The 25,492-nt window shown below is 37.3% G+C and overlaps 3 protein-coding genes across 6 annotated transcripts; 1 reads left to right on the top strand and 2 right to left on the bottom strand.

The window, feature by feature from the left end:
- Positions 1 to 176: 176 nt before the first annotated feature.
- On the bottom strand, positions 177 to 1,206 carry LOC113082075 (melanoma-derived growth regulatory protein-like). The gene is made up of 4 exons (XM_026253982.1): positions 990 to 1,206; positions 734 to 867; positions 493 to 603; positions 177 to 375 (listed from the first exon to the last, which is right to left on the bottom strand). The coding sequence occupies exons 1-4, from the start codon at positions 1,117 to 1,119 to the stop codon at positions 352 to 354; spliced, it is 399 nt and encodes a 132-aa protein (XP_026109767.1). The 5' UTR covers positions 1,120 to 1,206; the 3' UTR covers positions 177 to 351.
- A 2,303-nt stretch (positions 1,207 to 3,509) lies between these two features.
- On the top strand, positions 3,510 to 9,369 carry LOC113082000 (BICD family-like cargo adapter 2). Of its 2 annotated transcripts, none has more exons than XM_026253903.1 (10): positions 3,510 to 3,582; positions 4,349 to 4,882; positions 6,009 to 6,224; positions 6,442 to 6,558; positions 6,688 to 6,834; positions 7,763 to 7,909; positions 8,132 to 8,206; positions 8,307 to 8,389; positions 8,545 to 8,659; positions 8,966 to 9,369. In XM_026253903.1, the coding sequence occupies exons 2-10, from the start codon at positions 4,619 to 4,621 to the stop codon at positions 9,140 to 9,142; spliced, it is 1,341 nt and encodes a 446-aa protein (XP_026109688.1). In that variant the 5' UTR covers positions 3,510 to 3,582; positions 4,349 to 4,618; the 3' UTR covers positions 9,143 to 9,369. The 2 variants fall into 2 exon arrangements, with proteins under 2 accessions (XP_026109688.1, XP_026109694.1); XM_026253909.1 differs by having other exon boundaries at positions 3,536 to 3,582; positions 4,353 to 4,882.
- A 135-nt stretch (positions 9,370 to 9,504) lies between these two features.
- On the bottom strand, positions 9,505 to 16,992 carry LOC113082014 (interferon lambda receptor 1-like). Of its 3 annotated transcripts, none has more exons than XM_026253926.1 (9): positions 16,867 to 16,992; positions 16,669 to 16,746; positions 13,624 to 13,742; positions 13,287 to 13,416; positions 13,008 to 13,189; positions 12,738 to 12,886; positions 12,453 to 12,600; positions 11,778 to 11,914; positions 9,505 to 11,188 (listed from the first exon to the last, which is right to left on the bottom strand). In XM_026253926.1, the coding sequence occupies exons 3-9, from the start codon at positions 13,682 to 13,684 to the stop codon at positions 10,691 to 10,693; spliced, it is 1,305 nt and encodes a 434-aa protein (XP_026109711.1). In that variant the 5' UTR covers positions 13,685 to 13,742; positions 16,669 to 16,746; positions 16,867 to 16,992; the 3' UTR covers positions 9,505 to 10,690. The 3 variants fall into 3 exon arrangements, with proteins under 3 accessions (XP_026109711.1, XP_026109721.1, XP_026109705.1); XM_026253936.1 differs by lacking the exon at positions 16,867 to 16,992 and having other exon boundaries at positions 9,505 to 10,713; positions 10,927 to 11,188; positions 16,669 to 16,806; XM_026253920.1 differs by lacking the exon at positions 16,867 to 16,992 and having other exon boundaries at positions 16,669 to 16,806.
- Positions 16,993 to 25,492: the final 8,500 nt, after the last annotated feature.

Below are 25,492 nucleotides of genomic sequence, written 5' to 3'. Positions count from 1 at the left end.
ATTAAAATATCTTTGGCATTTTACAACTTTTTGTAGGTCATCATTTTAGATCTTATAATTTTTGTTATACTTTTCATAATAAATAATACATTTTCTGCTTTTAAATTAATAACACAACCAGTCTCATCTCATTTCCTTACCAAAACATCATGTGATACAAAGGATCAGCAGCCAGATAGCAGCAGCTCAGTTTTATTGCATCAAAAAGCATTTACAGTCTACAGTCAGGTTCTATATGTTCTCCTCTTCTGAACAGCAAATAATCTTTGCTTACTAGAAATAATAAATGACACACTAGAGTGCAGAGTGGAATCACGAATCAGTCATGTTCATGTTCCAGCCAAGACAATCCTAATAGCAGTAAAAGTCCCATTTCTGAAAAGAAAATACATATATATAGAATTAATCCTAAATGGCCAGTTTTTATTGTATGTATTTGTCCATGCATCATTTTCTTTTTGTTTTTCATAGACAAAAGATTCAGATACGCACATCGGTCTTGACCTCAACCTCTGCAGGCATTAACGCATGTGTCTCTTCAACAACACTGCTGGGGAAATATCCCAGACGAGCTTCCTGGTCTCCATAATATGACCCTTGAACCTTCACAAACAGGTTTCTTTAGTTATACTGGGTGACTTCATTTTTTCAGAGAGGAGAGTAAGTTTTATGTATGTAAGTTTTAATGCTTTAAATCCTGCATGTTTGAGTAACTGAGCCTTGTGGAACTTACACTGCCAGCCCAAAAGAGGTTCCCACGGTCTTTCAGCATGGCATACACATAGACAGACTGGCCTTGATGGATGTGAATGAAGCGACAGTCTTGCGGGTAATAATCCTGCAGAGCTCTAGCAATGAGAATGGGATCTGTGAATAAACAACCACCAGTTAAATAAACCAGCTCAGATGAAAGCACTTAAACATTTAAAAGAAAGCACTAAAAGAAAAAAACTATCCTGGAAGTTAAAAGTGCTGGTTGCATTACTCACGGCTACACTCTGAATCGGCACATAGCTTCTTGTCCGAGAGTTTTGGCATCGTCCTGCCAGCCTGAGGGGTCAGTGGCAGGAGGCCACACAGCACCAGGAGAAGGGTCCAGTTAGCACAGCGTTTCTCCATCTCTGTGAGTTAGTTTGTTTGAACAGGACTAAAGCTTGAGTGGGAGGGGCCAGTTGAGTCCAAGCTCCTCCCATTTTCAAAAAGTACACATTTAAGCCATATAATAATAGACAAATTGCAGTATCACTCCACTCAAATTAAGCGTATTTACTTATATAGCACACAAGTGATTCCACTTATTATTCTTTTTACCATTTAAGGACAAACTCTGACATCCATTGCATGCATATATATCTAGTATTTGACTGGTCTTTTTGTATGTCATTCAAAGTTCCTTTTTATTGTTTCAAGGTCTTCTTGTGTTACAGCTCTAAGTCAAGATTCGGAGTAGGGCCATAGCTGTAACTAGGTTATGTTAGGGTCTGTAAGAGAAAGCAGGAAGTGCTGCTGCAAGTTTCACAGGCTCTCGTTTGTGTGGATATTATCTGAATCCACACTCAGTTCATTATTACCGTAGGGAGGGACACAGCCAGGCCACAGGCCTCATAACACCTACACAGACTGAGGCCTTCGCCAGGAGCCGAACAAACCCATCCTTTCACAGTAGCAAAAATCAACACACAAGAATTCCTTATGGTTTCTATGAGCCATTTCCATATTTTGAACTCCTTGGAATATAACAACCAGTCCAGCGAAGCTAACTGTAAATCCAGTACCTTACTAAGTGAAATCATGATCTGCAGTTATGTATCTTGAAGCTGGTTGCCTGCGGTTGGCTGCAACTGGAAGCTGTTCCCTCCACACAGTGATGTAAAGTGGGTTACTTTATCCAGAAATGGCAGTACTGAGCAGGTTACCTAACAGCCCCTGAATGGGTTCTTTTATGGTGAGAATTTTATGCTAATGAGCATAACATTTGACACTGTGGAAATGATGAATAATTAACTTACCTATAGAACATTTTAGATAGAAGAGGGTTGTGTAACATTATTATAAAATTATCTTTGAGCACACTGAAGCATGTTGTTCTAAAAAATGTTTAGTTTAGAGATTATTTGAAAGCACAATCCTTTGGCTTGTCAATTCTTTAATATGGGACGAATTTGTTAATTATATTTTTAACGCTTTATGTAAAGAAAGAGGATAGAGTGATGGTATAAAAGAAAATAGAGAGAGAGACAAAAGTATAAAACTTAATAATGTATGTTAGTTCTTTTATTTATTAAGATTGAAAATAAAATAAGACAGGAAAGTCTCTCATGAAACTGAATAGAGATTCAAGGCCGTAATAATCCAGAGGTGTCTCTTTTAGCTAGTATTTCTTTTTGTGTTTAATTCATTGTTTAAAATTCAGAATTGCACATACATAGAGTGTGTGCCGTTGAGAAGGTGATTAGCTACACCTAGTTGTGTTTAGGAGGGGGTGATACTGTTTTTTTATTTAATAAAAAATAAATCTGACATGTTGGTGTTATATCTTTCACGTGGATGTTATAAGTTGCACTGAGTAAATACAGCTGGATAAAACAAAAACTGTGTCCGTCTTCATTTCAGGCTGCAAAGCAACAAATGAGATGTGATCAAAGGGGGCTAATTCCTTTCTATACTGTATTTTAATGGTAACTTAAATTTATGTATTTGAATATCCATCAAAAATAATTGTAAAAATAATCATTTGACAAATGATTCTTTTGAAAATAAACATCATAAATTAATATGATAATTTAGATTCCAAAGTTGTCAAATTAGGCAAATGTGTTTGTTTCTTCATTTTTATATAAAAAAAGTACAAACCAGAAGCAGAAATGTACTGTAATATCTAACAGATTTTTATCTGTAAAATTTTACAAATATTAATAATCAACTTGTTGATTTCCGAAAAAAAAGGTTACATATTAAATGAAGAAGATAGAAGTGAACCAAAACAAACCAAATAAGGCATATAAAACATAAATGAACAAATTAATAAATCATAGTGTTTTTTTAAACATTACAAACAAACAAACATAATGACGGCTAAATGGGATAAAAACAGTAAAATGTTTACAAAAATTCATTTGAAAGCTTTCTTATTTTTCGACGTTAATATTGTTTTTTGATATTGTGAACTGCTGCCTTCAAATTTCAAAGCAATGGTTTAATTCCCCCATGTTTACATTTATGAATAAATAGTAATTTTTAAACTTGTATTTACCTATCAATTCTATCTACTTGTTATTCTTTGTGTGTGTGTGTATATATACCTTGCTACGTGTACGGCATCAGGCTAACCGAGACTTGTCATTTGCACTTATATATTGCTGCTCTTTAGTTAGTTTTGACTGCTATTATTGTCCTTATCTGTAAGTCCCTTTGGATAAAAGCGTCTGCTAAATGACTAATTGTAAATGTAAATGTGTACCCGGCTCCTCCCATTGAACGGATGACGCCATGAGAAGGTGTGGCCTAATCGCTTCCAAGGCGATCAGTAGCACCTCCCTCCCTGCCACCTTTCATGCTGAGTGTGGAGCAGGAACTTCCCAGGTAGGAAAAACAAAGCGTTTCTTGTTTGTAAATAGTCAATAGAGACATTTTGACTACTAACAGAAGGTTTCTTACCGACTTTATTGGAAAATAGTTTGAATAGAAAACATTCATTCAAGTTCTTAAGTATTTTATTTAAGCTTTTATTTGCTGTGAAGTTGATACGAACAGTTTGGGGTGTTGTATTTACACTGCATTAGAGTAATGTTGATGATTCAACCGTTTCAATTCCATAAAATACCACATAATGTTTAAAAATAAACACTTTAGGAAGAGTTTCTGGTTTACATGATCATTTATTTATGACTGTTTCCCCCATTATGATCCTCAGACCAGGAAGCAGCCTGTTTTATTCCAAGAAAACACTTTCCAGCAATATTAAACATAATGGTTGGGAAATATTTGCATTAAGAAGGTCAGAGCCACCTACTGTATGTCTTAGTTACCTGTGCTCTTTAAAACCGGTTTAGCTAATTGTAAGGGGTGAAGTCACTGGGCCACTGAGGAGTCTTGAATGACTGCTGGAATGTGGGACATTGTTATGTTGGCCGTGTCCCCAAAAGAAACTCCTCGACAACAATAGGAATGCCCAAAGGAAGAAATTAATGATGTGTTGTTTGGATAAAAAACAGGGAAGAAACCCAAGCTCTTATGGTTCAGGAGATATTAGATATTGTGAATGAATACACCTGCCAGCTATGTGTCATGAATTTCAGGGTGAGTTTACACAATTGTCCCCTGTTTCAACATGTTTTTTTGTCCATAGGAAGATTTCTAAGGAAGAACAATAAATCAACTGACGATTCCACCCTCGAAGGAAGCTTCAGCCTCAGTACACCCTACATGTGACACACAAGGGTTGATCATCTTTTGAAGGATATTCAAACCCAAGAGGTGTGACTCTTTCTTTAAAGAAAATCCAGGCTAGACTAGAGCATTGGACATTTCGACTGGGAAGGATGCAGATGAACGGCTTTTGACTATCAGGACGGATACCTGGAGTCCTGCTCAGCCGTGAAACTTAAGGGACGGACCAATGTTTCCATCCAGGAAGGAGAACCTACCCTCTCCCATCCTGGAGGATTCTTTCTTCCCCTTTTCTTCATCACACTCTTCCTCCGGTCACCGGATCATGGCTCCTACAATGGGAGTAGATGATCTTCTCGCCTCACCTCAGGATGACAGCAGTCCTACACTGCTGGAAAAGGACCTGATCCTGGCTGCTGAGGTGGGCCAAGCTTTGCTGGAGAAAAACGAGGAGCTGGCCGCTCAGATAAAGCAGATGGAAAGGGAGACGGAGGTATGAATGAGAATGAGTGGTCAGAAGTGATGGAGTCTCTCAATGCCTGTTCACACCAAGGACGATAACTCGATAAAGCCGATAAAAAAAACAATTAACAGCAAGTCGGAATCCACCCGACTTTAACAAGCACAAGCATTTAAAACAGCAGACAGCATACAATAACTGCAGTGCATGCTTATAATAAACAGAACATTATCGTCTGCTGGTGTGTGCGCTAATATAGTTATCTGTTTTAGTTATCGTTATCGTTCTTGGTGTGAACGGACCTTAACTCAGTAAAGTAACATGTTTATGTTTACAAACAATCTTTAATTAAAAATTTCTTTATTGTCCAGCAGAGAAATTTGCTTACACAATACGTTGTTAATTCTTTTAATCTTTATATTAAGAATAAAAAGAGTAAATAATAACGGCATATAAAACATCTATCACAATAGAAATGTATAAAATGAACTTGTGGCAAATGGCTGTCTCTACCCAAAATGTGGCAATTTTATTTTAAAACCTTGTTATTTTACTATTGTAATGGAAGAAAGATTTAAAAGGTTTTTATAGATTAGATTTACACCACCATTCATTTGTTTAATACATCAGTAAGGACACATTAAATTGGTCTAAAATTACAGTTTTTATTTAAAAGAAATGCTGTTCTTTTGAACATTCATATGCATCAAATAATCCTGAAAAATATATCATGATTTGCGCACAAAAAATATTTATGTTTGAATGGTAGAGTAAAAACAATTCCTAACAATCTTAAAACTACACACTGGTACTCGTCTACTAGAGGACTTGTACTTAAGAAATAAACATAAAAAGGAAAATGCTCAAGCATTATTGACTTTGAGTGTTTATATCTCTTGCATATTGGAATGATGCTGCACCAGTAATATTTTATGGTGGCTCTTCATTTAGAGAGGGTTGGATCAATTTTCTCAAAATTGTGCTAAAAACCTGAATGATAGAACCTGTAATAAAGGTTACTTTATACACCACCTTCAAGACCCTCCAAATAAACATTTCACCATAAAAAGACCCAATACCATTCTGAATCAAACCTATTATCAGCATTAGAACTCTTTTAAGTGTGTGAATTACAAACAAAGTCTGTTCTGTACAACAGTCTGTGCAGCAGGAGAAACACGTGCTGCAGCGACGTCTGGAGGTGCGCGACCTCGAGGCCAGTCAGCGAGACGCAGAACTGCAGGCGGACATCACATCGTTGCGTGCGCAGTTGGAACAAAAACACATTCAGAGTCGTGGCCGGCGTCATGAAGAAAGTGAGCAGCTGACTCAGCTTTCTAACCACAACCAAAAACTTGTGGAACAGCTGGCAGAGGTGACCAATCAGAAGACCCCAGTTCCCTATTTTATCTTGTTAGAGGCATCCAGGGTTTTGTGGGTAGACATGTCTAGTGATGTAGTAACATGAATACAGTTAGATACAGGGCTGGACTGTAGATCCGCTGGTTTAGGTATCCATCTGATGTCAGAAGCAGTCCTAGATATAATGTTTGACTACATCTAAACCTTTCTCTCTCCGTTTCTTCTTCAAGGCAGTGGCTATAGAGCATACTTTGCGTACTGAGCTTCGTTCTATAAGAGAAGAAATGGAGGATACAAGTTTTAGCAAATCCATAAGCTCTGCTAGACTGGACAGTCTGCAAGCAGAGGTATAGACACAAAATGAGTGATCAAAGTAGAATTAAACCAGTATATATCATCCAGGCTGATATTTTGACATGGTCAACTGTTGATTCACTGTTTTTGTGTTATTTTTCACTACTGATCGTATATAACAGAACAGGGTTTTGAAAGAGCGCTGTACTCATATGGATGAACGACTGAGGTCAGCTCAAGAAGACAACCTCCGGCTGAGATCTGAGAGGGATAGATTGAGAGAGAGGGTGATCGAGCTACAGACCAGTCTGAAAGATAAAGAAACGGAGGTGAGGACTATGTGCCAGATGATAGAAATTGGGAAGGAATGTTTATAGAAGATGGGGAGCAAGTGTGAAACTCTATATAAGAAAGATGTCTGATATACATAATGCAAAGGCTCATCCTTATCTACAAACTCCCACTACTAGTGCTGTTGGGAAGTCCATTTCACACAAGAGTCCACCACAAAGAATGAAGCACTAGTAAAATGACTAATTTAATATTATGAAATAATAATAAGAAACTTTCAATTCATCAATCCCTGAAAAAAATGCATCAGTGTTCCACATACATTTTAAGCAATATAACTGTTACATTTTTTTAAAATCACTAAACCCAATAAAATGCATTGAAAAAAATAAAACAGTAATTAAATTAATCAAAAGAGTCAGTAAAGATATTTGTTACAAAATATTATATTTTAAATTTTAAATGCTTTTGAACTTTCTATTCATCAAAAAAAAAACTTGATTAAATGTATAATAATGCTAAATATTAAGAAGCATTATTGTTTTTTAACAGTGAGAATAATAAGAATAGTAAGAATAAGAAGTTTCTTTAGCACCAAATCAAATAAATGCAGCCTTTCTGAGCATAAGCCTCTTTCAAAAACATCAATCATTTTTACCAACTTACCAATATGAATATACAAAATATATATTTTAAAGCAAAATGGACAGTTCTGTTGTGAGAGGCATTGTGAGCAGATATGCATACTTTGAAAATCCACTAATTAAAGTGTACCATATGGCCACCATGACATATGATCTTCAGCATACTGTGATTTGAGACAAACTAAGTCTCCTGCATACCACTGCTCCTAAATTGTATGAGAATTGGGAATTGGGCAGCCTAAGTTTCAAGTTCAGATTTCGCTGGTCAGAATCCATCCACCCCTAAAGTGTTTCAGTCTGGCTGTCTCTGGCTCTTCCACAGCTGGAACAGGAGCAGACCATAGTGTTTCAGCTGCGCACAGTAAACCATACCCTGCAGCAAAGGGTTGAAGCCCTGGGAGAAGAGGCCAATCTGGGGGACACTACCTGTTTCCCTTTGTCACTTCAGAGTGAGATCCAACAGTCCCAGGTAGCGCTCAACCCATGTTTAAAAAAAAAGTACATAGATAGGTGTGCATGCTTCAACTTAGCTAGAAGCAAATGTTTACAGCACTGCAAGCAATGTATATTGACTATCAAAAGTCTTTGGGTTTTATGTAAATAAGTGTTTGATTTTCTCCTCACCCAGTTGTTTTCTTCATCACACTTTCTATTTCTGCTGACTGGTTGTTTTCGTTTTGATCTCCAACAGGCAAAAGAAACCATTTTGGGACATTCAGCCATTTTGCAAGAAAAAGAAGAAGAAATTCAGAGGTTACAGAAAGAGGTTAGATAAATAATACGAGGACAATAGCATGCACAATAGCATGCATATAGATTGAGTATCTTCATCTAAGGTGATATGTGATGTTTTGTTCTTTCATCAGCTAAAGTCTAGAGAAACTGAATTAGAAGAGCTGAGGGAGCAGGTGAAGCCATTTCATAACAGTCCTGGTAAACCTTCTTACAGGTGAGAACTGGATCAAAGGCATTTCAACTTTTTGTTCTCTTTGTGTCATATTTAATGCTGGAGGTAAAGTGATAAGCTAACGATGCATGATGAATGGGGGATATTTTGCATAATAGTCTGAGTGTAGCTTGAAACGGTCTATTATTTTATCATAGTGCCTTGGAAGAGGAGATCATTTTGGCCCGACAAGAACGTGATGCACTCAACCAGCAGCTTCTGAACACTATCAGACACAAAGTGGCACTCTCTCAGGAAGTTGAGTCTTGGCAGGTTGGTAAATTGTAATGAATTTCTAATCCAGTAATGCCAATTGGATTTTGTTATTATAGTGGTACGCCCTAGAAACCACCCATTATGTTTTGCACAGGAAGTACTACTTATATTTTTTCATAATATATATATATAGTTAGTCTTAGGACCATTTTAGTTTCTGCAGTGACAAACTGTATTGAACATACACAGTATAATTGTAAATGATAGTTAGCCTTCACTATGCATTGCACATATTTATAAAATAAATCTAGTTTAAATCTAAATCTTCTTTTACTTTCACTGGCCAAAAAATTTCATTTCCAGGAGGACATGCGTCTGGTGATCTGTCATCAGGTTCAACTCCAACAACAAGAGAAGGAAAAGGAAATCAACAAGGAACAGACAGGCTTTCAAAGAGGCACTCGCGCCACCAAATCACTGCGTGTACGTGGGGAAGATGGAAGGAAAGGGTTTTTCTCTTCTCTGTTTGGGGGAGACTGACTTGATGAAAAATAAGAAAGAACAAGAAGAAGGGAAGAGAATATAATAACGAGAGATTTCTCACTTTTGTCTGCAAGTGGCAAATCCTCTTTAAAATCATCCAAATGTGTAAATAGAAAATATAAAGAAATTATGTGTACTCCATAGTGGCACTGTTGCATATTTATGTTTTTCAATATTTATTTGCAACTTCAAAAGCATACCTAAAAATAAATGTATAACATTTACTTTTTTCTTGGCTCTTTTATATGAAGGGTTAATCATTCTTAAACCATAAAACAAACAACCTGTTTCACTAGCACTATTAAAGGTAAGCATTTTGCAGCATTACAGTCAGTAACATTTCAAGTAAACAAAACCGTCTCACTCTCAGGCTGTCATATTTTTAAATGACAATACAGACTTGTGCCCCAATATACATATAACCCAGGATAATAATAATAACATTTTACTAGATATTGTAGCACCATTTTAAAATAGAAAATGTTTAGAAAGTGCCTTATAGAAAACAAGTACAAACACATTCACATACAAATGGTAGGATAAGACGTGAAAATATAACCGGGACAGTAAAACTGATGTTTCGTGAAAGATACATGTAGATTATTTATATCTTTTGTGCAAGTGTGCCAGTAGTAATTATAACTTTTAGATGTCTAAATATTCCTTTTACAAATACTGTAATAATTCAGAACAAAAATTAATTGAATCTGTTAAAAAACTAAGACAAGAATTCTATGAAAAGAACTGTGGGAACTGCATTATACTGTGAAATTTGTCAAAAGAGAGGATGTTAAAAAATATATATTCCATTAGTCAATTTTTTAAAACAGATTTTTACAGAAATCTGAACACACTTTCGAATACAATAGAATAAAATTTCAACTGTCCAATATTTCAGGTCAATCAGGTATTGCACTGCATCTTAATTTACTTCATGTAGCACCTGGAGTCCATCATCAAAATGTCTGAATGGCCATTTATTGCCATTAAGATGCATCACAGTGACAGAATGTGCAGCTCAAACTTATTCCTGAAGTAGGCGCACCTTCCATAGTTCAAAATGTGTTCAACATTACCTGCTTATAGTACCTCAACTGGGCACTCAGCAACAAGATGGCCAATAACCATCAATGTTTAGGTCCAAAGTTCCTTATATTCTACCATACAGAAGTCAGTCTTAGAGTCAGATTTTTGTGTAAAGAGCATAATATCTTGAAGATCCAAGAGTTCCTTATGCGGGAGAAAACTATAAGTGCTTTTAAGATGAATGGGTATGTTAACAGATAGTTCTCTCCAGGTATAACCAACCCAGATTAGGTTTCTATACCAGAACCTTCTCAAGTGTTATTCCTTGATGTTACGGATGTTCTAATCTTCAGCATCACCAAATTTAACACCATTTTGCATGGCTCAAGTGAAAGGTGGATACTTTTTGCTTGAATTTGCTTGCAGACTCCACCTTTCAAAGTAGGTTCAGGATATGTATCTCCTCTTTAAGAGCCTTCATAGTTTAGATAGTAGAGCTTTGGAAGTTCATAAATACTTTTATCTTGGTTCATAGCCACTGTCTGAGGAGAAATCAGGTGAGAAGTCAACCTCCTCCTCAGCAGGCACTTCTCTTTCACAGCCATTGCCAGAAGAACAGGAAATAGTTTCTTCTGCATAATATCTAATCATATCTAGGTTTACAAACGTGTTCATAATAACAGTTTGTAGTATTTTGGATGATCTCAAATAGTTTAAAGTACAAGTACTGGAAGATCCAGATTCAGATTCGCTACCTGGATGTATATTTTCCTCATGCTCTTCAGATATTACATTTTCAACATCTTCACTATCCTCCAAATCATCAGTTAGTGTGTTTTTATAACACTGATTTGATCTGATTTGAGCTTGCTCTGGAGGGGTAACATTGGTGAAGGATGTTGGTTCATAGAACAGATAGCCGTCTGTGTTCTTTACTGTTTTTGGCGGGGTCACTGTAACTTTTTGGTATTCCTCAGGGATCAGTTTTAGGACCCATTTATATCCTGGAAAAACAACCTGTAAAAAAATTACACTCTATTATCGTAAAGGATGGTGAACCTCTACCATGTATTGCATTTATTTATTTGGCATCATTTTACAACAAAGGTTCCATTAATTAACTTTATTTAAAGCATTAACTAACATTCAAAATTAACAGTTGTATTTTTATCAATACAACTGTTCATTGTTAGTTCATGTTAGCTCATGTTTTAAATTCACTTTTGTTAGTAAGTAAACAAGTGTGAATAAATACATCAAAAATTACTTCGAGACCAGATAAAAGAAATATAAATATTGTCTCAGAAAGCAAAGTTAGTTCCTAGAACACCTCTAGCAACATTTGTTTGCAGATGCCACACAGTTTGATATTTTGTATCTAATTCATTGAAATTCAGATTTTTTTAGTTGGACTTGAGGCCTATATACACATAATAAATGTATGCTGTATATAAAAATATTAAACATCTTGCAAGGGTATAATGTTTTGTAAAAAAATCAAGGAATGTCCACATAATTATTTCAGTACAACAACTGATAAATGAAACTTAAATTCTAAAGTCAGATAAGGACATGCACATGATCTTTGTAGTATTGAAGTACATACCAAAGGTTTTGGAATGTGGGGATTCTTGTTTTTATGCCTCATGTGGTAAAAATAACCAAAAGAAAACAAAATCCCAGCTGAAATAATTAGCAGTGTAGCCACAATCCACACCATTGGCCTAAAGCTTCTAGTAGAATCTATAAAAACATTAAGACACATTAACATAAAATACAATTGTAATCAAGTTGCTTTTATGTTTTTGAAGTTATGCTCTCCAAGGCAGCATTTATTTGGTCAGAAATACAGTAAAAAAAAAAAAAGTAACATTTTGTAAAACGATTAGTTTAAAATAACTGTTTTCTGTTTTAAAATGTCATTTGTTCTTTTGATGCAAAGCTGAATTTTCTGCATCATTACTTCAGTCTTTAGTGTCACATGATCCTTCAGAAATCATAATTGCTTTTCAAGAAACATTTCTTCTAATTATTTGATCATTTTTTATAAATGCCAGAAACAGTGCTGCTTTCTAGTTTTGTAGAAATTAGATTCTTCAATGAATAGAAAACTCAAAAGGGCATTTACTGTATTTGAAATAGTAATCATTTTTTACTCTCACTTTTGATCAATTTAATGCATCCTTGTTGAATAAAAGTATGAATCTCTCTCTCACTCTCTCTCTCTCTCTCTAGATATGCACACTCTAAAACTATACAAATAAAAAATGATATATATTACCTAATACAAATATACATTTGGTGGTGTTGAAGTTGTTGTACTTTAAGACTTGTTGATGACTGGCAGAAACACTAACACAGTAGTTCTTGCCGGATGACACATCATGGAATATGAAGGGAGATTCTGAGGTTGATATCAGTGCTAAAAACTTCAATGACAATAATAATGACATAAATAAGTAAAAAAAAAAAAAGAATCAACACATTTTAAGTAATGCATTCATGAATGTAGAAATTTCATTAAAAAAATCAGTGATTGTACAAGACAAAAATGTTACGCATTTACCGTTGATTCCCCTGCAGGACTGTTCTCTAAAAGGTATAGCAGGTATTCCAGTGGTTTGAGCTCTGGTTTTAATTCCAGCCAATGACTAAAATCAATTTTAATGGACTTTTGTTCAGTTGAGATTTTTACATCTGGGGAACTCAGGCGTGCTACAGAATAATCCAACAGAAAGTCAAACAACCAAACCAGAGCATTATTTAGCTTTTCTGACAAAAAATTTTTACGACATTAATCCTGGAAGTCTTATATACATAATATATTTGAACTTACTGTCTCCATATGGCTGGAAAGACTTTGAAATAGTTGTCCAGTTGGAGCTCATATTTTTAAATGTAGTCTTGACCCTCACAAAATAATTCCAGTGAAGCTCAGCTTGCATATTGAAGGTCAGTTCACATTTCAGTATTTTTATGTTAGTGCAGTTTGGAGAGCGATTCCACTTTCGTCCAGACCTGCCCAAAAAAAAAAAACACCATCATGAGTACATTAAACATAATTGTTTAATAAAAAAGTTGTATTTATTTATTTATTTTTAAAGTCTGTATGTACATTTCTTGTGCAGTTATAAACTCCAAGGTATATCTGCTGTCAGGAGGATTTCCTTTCCCAGGAAGCCATTCTGCTGTAGCCTTAAAATCCAATAATCCCACAGTCAGGTTCTTTGGAGGAAAAATAATTGCTAAAAAAACAGAGAACTAATTTAATATATATGATTAAATGCCAAAATACGCAAGTTAACACGTATTGATAATAATGGTTTCATAAAATAGTATTTATATATTTTTTATTGTGAGGTTCAGAAGGATTTCCATTTGTGTTACATATCTGCCCTACATCTAAGCAACTGTCAAACCATGGTTCAAATGCATAAAAAAATGTACACTACCTAGGGATGGCATCACACAGATCTGGAGCAATGTGAAAATGCAGGCTAGGAAGTTGGTCATAGTGTCAATAAATCATGTCAAACCTTTAAAAAGGCTGGAAGTTTATCCTCAATTGCCCCTAATGTTTGGAGAAATAAATGTATAAAGACAGCATTACATAAATAGAAATATGCAAAATAATATAATTAGTCTGGAGCAAACAATATTTGACTTAAAGGGCCAGAGCAAGATAACAGTTCTAATATTTGAATCATTTCAATATAAAAATGAGAAATGTTTTCAAATAAAACCATTAAAGGGTTAGTTCACCCAAAAATCTAAATTATGTCATTAATAACTCACCCTCATGTCGTTCTAAACCAGTAAGACCTCTGTTCATCTTGGGAACACAGTTTAAGATATTTTAGATTTAGTCCGAGAGCTCTCAGTCCTTCCATTGAAGCTGTGTGTACGGTATACTGTCCATTTCCAGAAAGGTAAGAAAAACATCAATGTAGTCCATGTGCAGTGTTGTGGGTAACGCGTTAGAGTACTCTAATTACTTTTTTCCTCAAATGTGTAACTTAACGCGTTAGTTTCGTGCGTAAGTAATCAGTAACTTCGTTATTTTTTTAAAAAAAGTAATCCGTTATTTTAAGGAAAGGAAAATCCCGACTGCAGCCTGCTTTTTGTCAGACAGTAGTCCTAGGTCTACTGTGCCACCTGCGGATGTATCAGCGGAGCCGAAGCTCTGTGATCGTAAAGTCAATGGCTGTGATACGTCTGTGCCCTGCGCCTTACCCTGTGTGTGTGTGGGGTTTTTTTTTTTCGAACTCCCGGCAAGATGGCAGAGGACAGCATTTGGTTTATGGAAGTATGCACATTATTTTCAATTTGTCAACGAAAAAGAAAAGAACATAACGGTAAAATGCACACTCTGCGTTGGTGAAAAGCTTCTGTCGACCGCCAAAAATTCTACCTCAAATTTAAAAAAAACATCTCTCATAATTAGTTTGGCTATTAAGCGATTTGTCATTTGCCTGTGTGGCAGTTTGTCATTTTTGTTTGACAGGCAGCTGTTAATTTCTGTTAGATCGTTGGCTGGCTGGTTGTTCATCATTTCTAAATGGATTTAAATCTGCAAGCCTGTTTAAGGTTGTGTTTACAAGTAAGCATACTTGTACTTTGATAACTGCATTATTTAAAGTTAAAGAAAAATCAGGAGTTATCTTGTGGTGCTCATAATATACAGTAGCCTAGGCTACCCGGGCTGGGTAGGTGCGAATTTTGATTAATATTATGTTCTGTCATAATAAATAAATAAAACGCCATGTGGAATAGCCGATTGCTGACTGTCTTTCCTGTTATTGTTATCCTGCAGTGTTAATTTAGTCGGATGACTGACGTTATTCATTGTCGGGAGGCACGACTTCTAGGTGCATTTAAAGGGGCCGGGGGCTGTGTCTGTCATGTGTGAGCCGCTGCAAACGGCTTTTAATTTTTGGTAACGCATGAGTACTCTAACGCGTTACTTTTATGAATAGGTAACGCTGTATCATAACTGATTACTTTTAATTGATGGTAACGTTGTAACCTAACTAACTACTTTCCAAAGTAACTTTACCCAACACGGTCCATGTGACATCAGATGGTCAGTTAGAATATTTTGAAGCATCGAAAACACATTTTGGTCCAAAAAAACTACGACTTTATTCAGCATTGTCTTGTCTTCTGTGTCTGTTGTGAGAGAGTTCAAAACAAAGCAGTTTGTGATATCCGGTTTGTGAACGAATCACTCGATGTAACTGGATCTTCTTGAAGCAGTTCATCAAATAGAACTGAATCGTTTTAAACGGTTCGCGTCTCCAGTAAGCATTAATCTACAAATTAATTAAACTGTTAACTTTTTTTAATGTGGCTGACACTCCCTCTGAGTTAAAACAAACCAATATCCCGGAGTAATGCATGTACTCAAACAGTACACTGACTGAACTGCTGTGAAGAGAGAACTGAAGATGAACACCGAGCTGAGCCAGATAACGAACAAAACATTGACTCGTTCACGAGTCAAGAACCGGTTGCATCGGTTTTCGGATCACCAGTAGTTCTTTCGGACAGTTCGTTTCAATAAACCGGTTGAAGAAAACGGTTCACCGGTTCTTTTGCGCTCTACGTAATGGCATCATTTACAATGATTGCCCTTGATTCAAGACTTCGGTTTACCCGCGCTCATAACACTAGCACAGAATCAGTTCAGAATCAATCACCAAAAGAATCATTTCAGTTCAGACGCTCTGTGTGTCGGTCTGCTTCACGCTGAATCACACATGCGCAGTATCATCAGCTCCTCGGTTTTGGAATTGGAAGAGTCCGACAGAAGCGGTTCTTGACTCGTGAACGAGTCAATGTTTTGTTCGTCATCTGGCTCAGCTCGGTGTTCATCTTCAGTTCTCTCTTCACAGCAGTTCAGTCAGTGTACTGTTTGAGTAAATTAATTACTCCGGGATATTGGTTTGTTTTAAGTGTCAGCCGCATTAAAAAAGATAACAGCTTAAGTCATTTGTGGATTAATGCGTATTGGAGATGCGAACCGTTTAAAATGATTCAGTTCGATTTGGTGAACTGGTTAAAAAAGATCCGGTTACATCGAATGATTCGTTCGCGAACCGGATATCACTAAACTGCTTTGTTTTGAACTCTCTCTCACAACAGACATGGAAGAGAAGACAATGCTGAATAAAGTTGTAGTTTTTGCTATTTTTGGACCAAATTTTTTTTTCGTTGCTTCAAAATATTCTGACCCTCTGATGTCACATGGACTACTTTGATGTTTTTCTTACCTTTCTGGAAATGGACAGTATACCGTACACACAGCTTCAGTGGAGGGACTGAGAGCTCTCGGACTAAATCTAAAATATCTTAAACTGTGTTCCCAAGATGAACGGAGGACTTACTGGTTTGGTACAATATGAGGGTGAGTCATTAATGACATAATTTAGATTTTTTGGTGAACTATCCCTTTAAGTGTTAATTTACTAATTATAGATGATTAAAGTCATACTCACCTCGCTGGAGTCTTATTTTTCTATAAATAAAACAACAGTCCCGAAGAAAGCAGGTCCATCTTACACACCAGCAGCATACTTTAAACAAATAATCCAAGTCAAACACACCTGCTCTATCAAAGTGTCACTCTTTCACTGCGGAGAGTGTACGTTAAGCAATGCAAGGTATATTTGTAGCTTTAGCCCCTCCCCTGTTACCTGAAACATGAAAACAGGTTGTTCCAGTTTCCAGGGTGGAATGTCTCCTGTCGTCGTCATCTGTCTCCACCCAGCATGCATCTGTAACAAGCACAATAACTGATCAAAATAATTGTTGTTATGAAGCATATACTTAAGCAGAAACTTTATTATATGAAGAACAATTTTATTTTTTATATTGTTTTCAAATAAATATTGGGTGAACAAGCATTTGAGACATTTGAAATGTCTTTTGCAAGTGAAAGTGCAATTTCACTAATAATAATAATAATAATAATAATAATAATAATAATAATAATAATAATAACAATTTATGTAATACATTAACATTAAATTACAGCTTCATACAGCTCTTTGCAAAAAAAGGAACAGCTGTCATGTTAAAGGTACTTGTTTGATCTTTACCAAATTGAAAGCATTAAAATATTCCTTATGTATTTGTCATAACTAGGAACTTGTTATGAAAGGAACTTGTTGAACTACATGATTAGTTTTTCTATATTTACTGTACATGTAAATACTTTTAGTTCCATTTTTTAATGCTGGAATTCTGCCCAGATAAATATCAGCATGACTGGCTTTGACCAATTGTTGTTGGTTTCTTTCTTTCATACATCTATTTAACCATCTACAGCCTTATATCCATTAATATCATATGATACCATGTTTGTTAATTTGACCAGGAAAGACCTTTACCATGTCTGATTCTGCTATTTTTACTGTAAGGCGACTTGAATGGACTTGACTTGAATACAGCCACCTTAACAAGTGGAGAGATACAAGGCCAGGGACGTGGACAGACATTTTGAGGGGCAGGGGCTCAAGTGAAATAAAGGGCACTTCTTCATAATTACGTATTTCTTTTTTGAAACAAAAAAGTATATATATTAACGCAACACTGACTTCCTTTTTAAAAAAATAATTAAAAAAAGTTAATTAATTTTATCTCCCTCAAACTCTAATTTTCAAAAGATGTCTACAAAATAATCAGTTCACACAGAAACCATGGTCTCCTAAGTATTCACTAGGTTTATACAGCAGCAAAGGAAACCATCCCACAATGTGCATGTTTTGAAAACATTTTCTATGCTACTAGTTTCAAGTATATATTTAGAATAACCAAAATAACTGCATCAAGCAGAGGGGTGTGTTTTACTAATAATTTGTTTATTTTTTTGCACAAGGCACTACATCATTTTAGTTGGGAAGTCGTGGCCTAATGGTTAGAGGGTTGGACTCCCGATCGAAGGGTTGTGAGTTCTAGTCTCGGGCCGGACGGAATTGTGGGTGGGGGGAGTGCATGATCAGCTCTCTCTCCACCTTCAATACCACGACTTAGGTGCCCTTGAGCAAGGCATCGAACCCCCAACTGCTCCCCGGGCGCCGCAGCATAAATGGCTGCCCACTGCTCCGGGTGTGTGCTCACTGTGTGTGTGTGTTCACTGCTCTGTGTGTGTGCATTTCGGATGGGTTAAATGCAGAGCACAAATTCTGAGTATGGGTCACCATACTTGGCTGAATGTCACTTTCACTTTCACTTTTAGTTATTTTGGTTTTATCAGAACACATAACACTTTTAAATCAACACAAATATTCACTCTAAACTGAAGAGGGTTGTTGCTGCTATTTTGTTGACTTTGCATTATGCTGCCTGCCTGGCCCTGCACTGCAAGCATGATTAAAATTAATTGTTTAAATACTTTTTGTTTCACAAGCAAAATACGTTTTTAGCTTCACACAACTAAGCATCAGAATACTGAATTGCCTTAATGTTTTAATCAAATACATTAATATTATTATTGCTATGCATGTACACATACACAATAACTGATGGTGACTGACAAGGACTTACTTTCACATTTGAGGGAGGACTGTATCATCACCATCATCAAATAAAACCTTTAAAATCCACATTTAGATGGAGTTTGTTTTAAACCTACTACACTCAAAAAATATTCTGTGGCTTAGTAAATATTTAACTTAATTAACTTAATAAAATCTCTGAAATTCTTACTTGATTGTTTGAATTAAACTTACCAAAATAATTGAGTAAAAATTAAATAAAATTAAATAAAAGCCAATGTCATGTATGTATTTGTGGTTGTATGGAATACTATTTTATAAAGGTTTGGAGGAAATAAAAAAAAAGTTCATAAATAAAAAGTTAATTTATAAATATTGTTATTTTTAATGTTTAATGTTAACTTATTTCTACTCAGTTTTATTTATTAATGTACAGATGCAGTTCAGGTTGACTACATTTTTTAGAGTGTAGCCTATCCTCCATCTGTTTGCATCTGTAGAGTTCTTCTAGATTCACCAATTTAGATTTCTAAATTTCAGGGGGAAAGACTTTTGATGTAAGTCATTAACTAACTGGGGACGTTCTTATTTTATTAACTTATTTTATTACATGGCTTGGTTGATCTCCAATGTAGAATGCGGTCTGTTATTTCTTGATAACAGACCGCTGTGCGGAGTATAACAGACCGTTGCCATGAAAAACAGAGCGTTGCTATGGACTCACAGGATTCTAACCGTAGAGACGGAGCGTACTATTTTCTTTAGCGGAAGCAATACAATCGGGTTTAAATCAATAAACTCCCTTTTAATATTTTCTGTCAAATTATTTATTTATTTGGTAGGTACACTGTAAAAAATTTCTTGTTGTTTTTACAAAAACTTTTTGGCAGCTGTGGTTGCCAGAATAATTTTGTAAAAATACAGAAAACTGTAAACACATTTACGTCAAAAACTGTTAATTTTACAATATAAAGCTGTAATTTACAAACAAGAAAATGTGAATATAAACCAGTAAATTCAACAACACACAAAATTAAATCTGTTTTGTACCTTGAAAATACTGACAACCACCATAATAATAAAGATGGTACTGTATAAGAGAAAGCCACATGAAGTATCAAAGCTCATCACAAGTAGCTTCACCACAAGCAGAAGTATATATTAACATATAGAAGGTGCACATTTATGGAAACACAAAACACCATCATGGTAACACACGTGATACTTAAATAATGCAAAAAACTTTCATTAAGCAACAGAAGATGTAACATAAAGCTCAAATGTACATAACTGATAACAAGAACTATTTAAAAACATGATTATTTAAACAAAATACTTTCAAACGTGGAGTGTCACGCAGGAAATTCTGGGAATATCAGTTTACAGTTTTAGACTGTAAATTATACATTGATTTGTTCTTTTTTTACTTCTAAAAGCTGTATAATTAACAGAATTTTACTGTAAATTTACATTAAATGCTTTGTTAGATCTTTTACAGTTTTTCCCTGTATATAGTACGGGAACTTACTGTTAACCTATTATCAGTTTTTTTCCGTAGCGTTTTTACAAAATTTTACAGTTAAAATTACACTTATTTTTTACAGTGTAGCCAGGGAATAAGCAGGAGGATAATGTATAGCGATTATCCCTTACACAGCTCTAGTCTAGTAGCTCACGAGGCATGCATGCTAGCAAAACACAGGTTAACTAAGTTATATTTGCCTTTGGCTAATCAGCAGTAAATTCGAGCATTATTCGAGGCACTGTTCTTTTAAATCTTTTGTTCATCACCAGCTCCACTCACCTCAGCACAAGCCAAGAAAAACACTGCTGGGAGGGGCAGCTGCTGCCTGCAGGTGTGTGTCTGTGTATCTGATGTGCGCCGCTGCACGCAAGGGGGGAAGGGAGAACATTTTCTTCCTAAATTGCATTTTGTTGGACTTCAGAAACATCTTTTGGGAATACTATATCCTCACAATATGTAAGGATACAGCAACTTTGCATGCACCTATACCAACCTCTACATCAGTTTCTTCTTTATAATTAGACAAAAGTTAATCTAGAAAATACACACAGTAAAAATGATAGAATCCAGATGAAGATCCAGAGGTGCCTTTGTAGGATTTATAACGTACATGCAACATTTATGATAGTTTCTTATGAATGTAGAGCATAGTGTTTGAAAGATAATGTCTTTATCCATATGTGTGGAAGATGCCAGAATTATATATACTGTTAACCTATCAGAAACTGTAGAAATGCTGCCAACTGATTATACATATGCCTTTGAACTTCAGTTATGTATCCTTGTCTTTTTTTGCCACTACACTTTTTTTTTGAAAATAGTAAGGGGGTAAAGCCGCTTTTCCAGAAGCCCAACAATGATACAATTACTGTCAAACATTCTTATAAAGCATTTAAATGATTGACAGAAATTATGAGTTAAATATTTGGAAAAGGTTGGCCAAAGGAAAAAGTAGTTGCCTGGGTCCTAGTGCTCACTTCAAACTCCACTTGCATCTGAATCTGTGGAGATGAATTATAAGCCCATTTCACACTGCATGTTGGACCCGGAACATTGCCGGAACATTGCCGGGTTGCCTTCTATGTTAATGAAAATACGTCCCGGGATTGATCCTGGGTCAGGGACCTAGTAACATTGCCGGGTTAAGTCCCGGAACGAGCCAGAACTAATGCCGTAAAGCAGTGGTCTCAAACTCAATTCCTGGAGGGCCACAGCTCTGCAGAGTTTAGCTCCAACCAGCTCCAAATCACACCTGCTTGGAAGTTTCTAGTAATCCTGAAGACCTTGATTAGCCTGATCAGGTGTGTTTGATTAGGGTTGGAGCAAAACTGTGCAGAGCTGTGGCCCTCCAGGAATTGAGTTTGAGACCAATGCCGTAAAGGGTGTTAATTACAAAAACATTAAAGATGCAGTCTGTGATATCGACCGCTAGCGGTTGAAATGCAGTCCAAATTCAAAATATCCCACCCCTCCTCTTCAGACTTGATGCTCACGCAGGTTGCCAGATTAAGGACAAGCAACAGGAATGAGAACAACTGACAATGGCATGTTTTACAGTGTAAGTTAATTTATCTGCATTTTAATATGTCTCTGGTCATAGAGCTTTTTAGACACTGAGGCTTTTGAAGTTGGGCTGAATTTGCAATCTCTAACCCAGTTCGTTTGCTGGGTTCCATGGCTGCAATAAGCTGTGTTTTCCACCTGGCAACCCAGGGTGTTGAAATACTACTGGGTAAACTGACAGTGTGCAGAATCACATGAACCTAAACAATAACATACTTTCTGACATGGAATGGACATTACAAAGTAGAATAACTGGCCTTAGTGTTGTTTTTCTGAAAAATGAGTATGCAAACTTTTCCTAAATATCTGACATTTTTTCCTAAATATCTGCAAAAATCTTATAGTATTTTTATGCTTTAGTACAGTCAAAATACATACAGCTCTTTTAACTACAATTGTAGAGTTTTTGGAAATGTGAGTGGTGGCTGTGCAGTTTGCTAAGGTGTTCTGGGTGTTTTTAGTTTGCTGCTGTGCAGTTGCCACTGCGTTTACAATTGTTGCCAGGGTGTTGCACAGATGTTTCTTGGTGTTTGCTTTTTTTATTGCTATGCAGTGTGTTATGGATGTTGCCAGGGTGTTGATATGCAACAGTTAAAGCTGCAGTCGGTAACTTTTGACGCTCTAGCGGTTAATAAACAGAACTGCTTGCGTCTTGCGGAAGAACATTGTAGCGCGACTTCTCTCTGTTTATGTCAATGAAGAATTACAACGGTACTGGGTTACTCCCCTGCGGTACCCCCGAAGCAATCTAAAATAGTCTGAATATAAACACTTATTATAGATGTACCATAATGATTCAGGACGGGCTAAAAACACGGTTTGGAAAATGGATTCATGGTGTACTCGCTTATTATATACATTTTGTAAATCTTGAACACAAAAAAAAGTTACGGACCGCAGCTCTGATTGGTTGTTTTCCTACCGGGAGCGGATGAATTTCTGCAAATGGCAATAGGACCACTGGGAGGAGCCAGAGGAGCTTGATTTTTTCACGGATTATCTATCTCATATTCTACTGTCAGGACATAATGACAGGTTTAATAAATACATTTTTACAAAATTTACCTGCTTCAGCTTTAAAATGTTTTGAGTGTTTTAGTGTGTTGTGCTGTTTCTAGGGTGTTCTCAATGGTTGTATTGTGCTGCTGTATGGATGCAAAGATATTTGTTATGGGTTTCTTAAAGGGAGGGTGAAATGCTATTTCATGCATACTGAGTTTTTTACACTGTTAAAGAGTTGGATTCCCATGCTAAACATGGACAAAGTTTCAAAAATTAAGTTGTACATTTGAAGGAGTATTTTTGTTCCCAAAATACTCCTTCCGGTTTGTCACAAGTTTCGGAAAGTTTTTTTCGAGTATGGCTCTGTGTGACGTTAGATGGAGCGGAATTTCCTTATATGGGTCCTAAGGGCACTTCTGCCGGAAGAGCGCGCGCTCCCGTATAGCACAGCACTGAGAGCACAACAGACATTCACTGATCAGAGTGAGAGAGTCGCGAAATGTCACAAAAGAAGTGTGTTTTTGGTTGCCAGGGCAAGACAACCCTGCACAGATTTCCAAAAAAAAAACAGCATTAAGGGACCAGTGGATGGAGTTTATTTTTACAGAGCATCAATGGAGTTGTGCAAGTGTTTGTGTTTGTTCCCTGCATTTCTAAGATGCTTGTTTTACAAACAAGGCCCAGTTTGACGCCGGATTTGTGTATCGTTTATTTCTTAAGGATGATGCAGTCCCAACGAAAAAAGGTCACGCCTCCAGCCGCTCGTGTTTTTCCGAAAGAAAAACGGCACAGACTATTTTTCTCTTATAAATATAATAAAACTAAAGAATTTTTGGAGATATGAAGGATGCAGTACTACTCTATCCAAGATGGCGGCGCGTCCACACGCAGCGGCTTCTCTCTGTCCCGACAGAACGGTGTTTTTGTGTTTTTTGTCTTGTGAGTCGCAGTGTTTTTGCACGTTGTCGTCGCGTCTACCTTTCTGTAAGCGCAAATACAGTCGCGAGTTTCTGCCCAATGTCGGCAGAACCGCATTTTTACAGTTAAACTCCGCGCAAGTGGAACAGCTGCGGGATCTTGATCTGCTACGGAGGCCTTCACCATCATCGACCCCCACTACTGCAGCGGAGGCGCCACAAGCAGCGTGAGAGGAAGCAGAAGAGGGGGAAGTGCGGAGGTATCCGGGCTAGGCTAACGGCTAACCCACACAAGCCATCTGTCCCCACCATCGTACTAGCTAACGTACGCTCGTTGGACAATAAACTGGACTATATTCGTTTACTACGCTCAACTCAGAGGACTGTAAGAGACTGTTGTGTTTTTGTGTTCACGGAAACATGGCTCAGCAACAGCGTTCCAGATGGCGCTATTCAGCTCGACCAGCTGACGTGCTATCGAGCGGATAGAGCTCTCGTCGCGGGAGGAAAAACCCGCGGCGGCGGGCTTTGTGTTTACATCAATGACGCGTGGTGCCGCGATACTGTTGTGATCCGCAAATACTGCTCAACCCTGGTGGAGTTTATGATTATTAAGTGCCGGCCGTTCTATCTGCCGAGGGAATATACTGCTATACTGCTCATTTCAGTGTACATTCCCCCATTCAACATCACCAGCAACAGGAACGACGCACTTAATGAACTGTACCAACACATCAGTGAGCAGCAGACAGCACACCCGGATGCTTTTCTCATCATAGCTGGGGATTTCAACCATGCTGACCTTAAGAGTGTGTTTCCAAAAATACACCAGCACATCAACTTTCCAACACGAGGTAATAACATTTTGGACTTTGTTTACACCACACAGAGAGGAGCTTACAAAGCCCTCCCCCTCCCCCACCTCGGAGCCTCAGATCACATAACTGTTATGCTAATGCCTGCATACAGACCACTCATTAAAGTCGCCAAACCAGTTCACAAACAGATTAAAGTGTGGCCAGAAGGATCATCAGAGATTCTTCAGGACTGCTTCAACACAACTGACTGGGACATGTTTAAACAGGCTGCCACATGCAATAACACCACTGACCTCCAGGAGTACTCAGAGACTGTTACTGCCTACATCAATAAGTGTATTGATGATGTAACGATCACAAAAACTATCACTGTCCGGGCCAACCAGAAGCCATGGATGACGGGGGAGGTCTACAGACTCCTGAAGACACGGAATGCTGCCTTCAGAGCTGGAGATGAGGTGGGCCTGAGAACAGCTAGGGCCAACCTGTCCCGCGGCATCAGAGAGGCTAAGAGACAGCACTCCAGGAGGATAGCTCATCAATTCAGTGACAGCAGAGACACTAGGAGCCTGTGGCAGGGGATACAGACCATTACGGACTACAAGCCCCCACCACGGACCTGTGACAACAACATCTCTCTGCTGAACGAGCTGAACACCTTCTTCGCTCGCTTTGAGCAACAAAACAGCACCACTGCACAGAAGACTCCACCTCCTCCCGGCGACCAGGTGATGACTCTGACCCCAGACAGCGTGAGGAGATCCTTCATTAAGGGGAAGTCGTGGCCTAATGGTTAGAGGGTTGGACTCCCAATCGAAGGGTTGTGAGTTCTAGTCTCGGGCCGGACGGAATTGTGGGTGGGGGGAGTGCATGATCAGCTCTCTCTCCACCTTCAATACCACGACTTAGGTGCCCTTGAGCAAGGCATCGAACCCCCAACTGCTCCCCGGGCACGGCAGCATAAATGGCTGCCCACTGCTCCGGGTGTGTGCTCACTG

Source organism: Carassius auratus, chromosome 5 (genome assembly GCF_003368295.1).
Source record: "Carassius auratus strain Wakin chromosome 5, ASM336829v1, whole genome shotgun sequence".
In the NCBI taxonomy this organism is placed as follows: Eukaryota; Metazoa; Chordata; class Actinopteri; order Cypriniformes; family Cyprinidae; genus Carassius; species Carassius auratus.
This window is presented reverse-complemented; position numbering and strand designations above follow the sequence as displayed.

Bases quoted from the DNA above. Each gene is read 5' to 3' on its own strand.
- LOC113082075 (XM_026253982.1), bottom strand. From the start codon at position 1,119: ATGGAGAAACGCTGTGCTAACTGGACCCTTCTCCTGGTGCTGTGTGGC. The intron at 868-989 runs GTGAGTAATGCA...GTTTATTCACAG, and splicing joins TGCCGATTCAGAGTGTAGCC to ATCCCATTCTCATTGCTAGA. The intron at 604-733 runs GTAAGTTCCACA...CTGTTTGTGAAG, and splicing joins ACCTCTTTTGGGCTGGCAGT to GTTCAAGGGTCATATTATGG.
- LOC113082000 (XM_026253903.1), top strand. From the start codon at position 4,619: ATGTTTCCATCCAGGAAGGAGAACCTACCCTCTCCCATCCTGGAGGAT. The intron at 6,225-6,441 runs GTGACCAATCAG...TTCTTCTTCAAG, and splicing joins TTGTGGAACAGCTGGCAGAG to GCAGTGGCTATAGAGCATAC. The intron at 7,910-8,131 runs GTAGCGCTCAAC...GATCTCCAACAG, and splicing joins GTGAGATCCAACAGTCCCAG to GCAAAAGAAACCATTTTGGG.
- LOC113082014 (XM_026253926.1), bottom strand. From the start codon at position 13,684: ATGACCAACTTCCTAGCCTGCATTTTCACATTGCTCCAGATCTGTGTG. The intron at 13,417-13,623 runs GTAGTGTACATT...CTGTTTTTTTAG, and splicing joins CTGTGTGATGCCATCCCTAG to CAATTATTTTTCCTCCAAAG. The intron at 12,887-13,007 runs GTAAGTTCAAAT...ATTATTCTGTAG, and splicing joins TTTCCAGCCATATGGAGACA to CACGCCTGAGTTCCCCAGAT.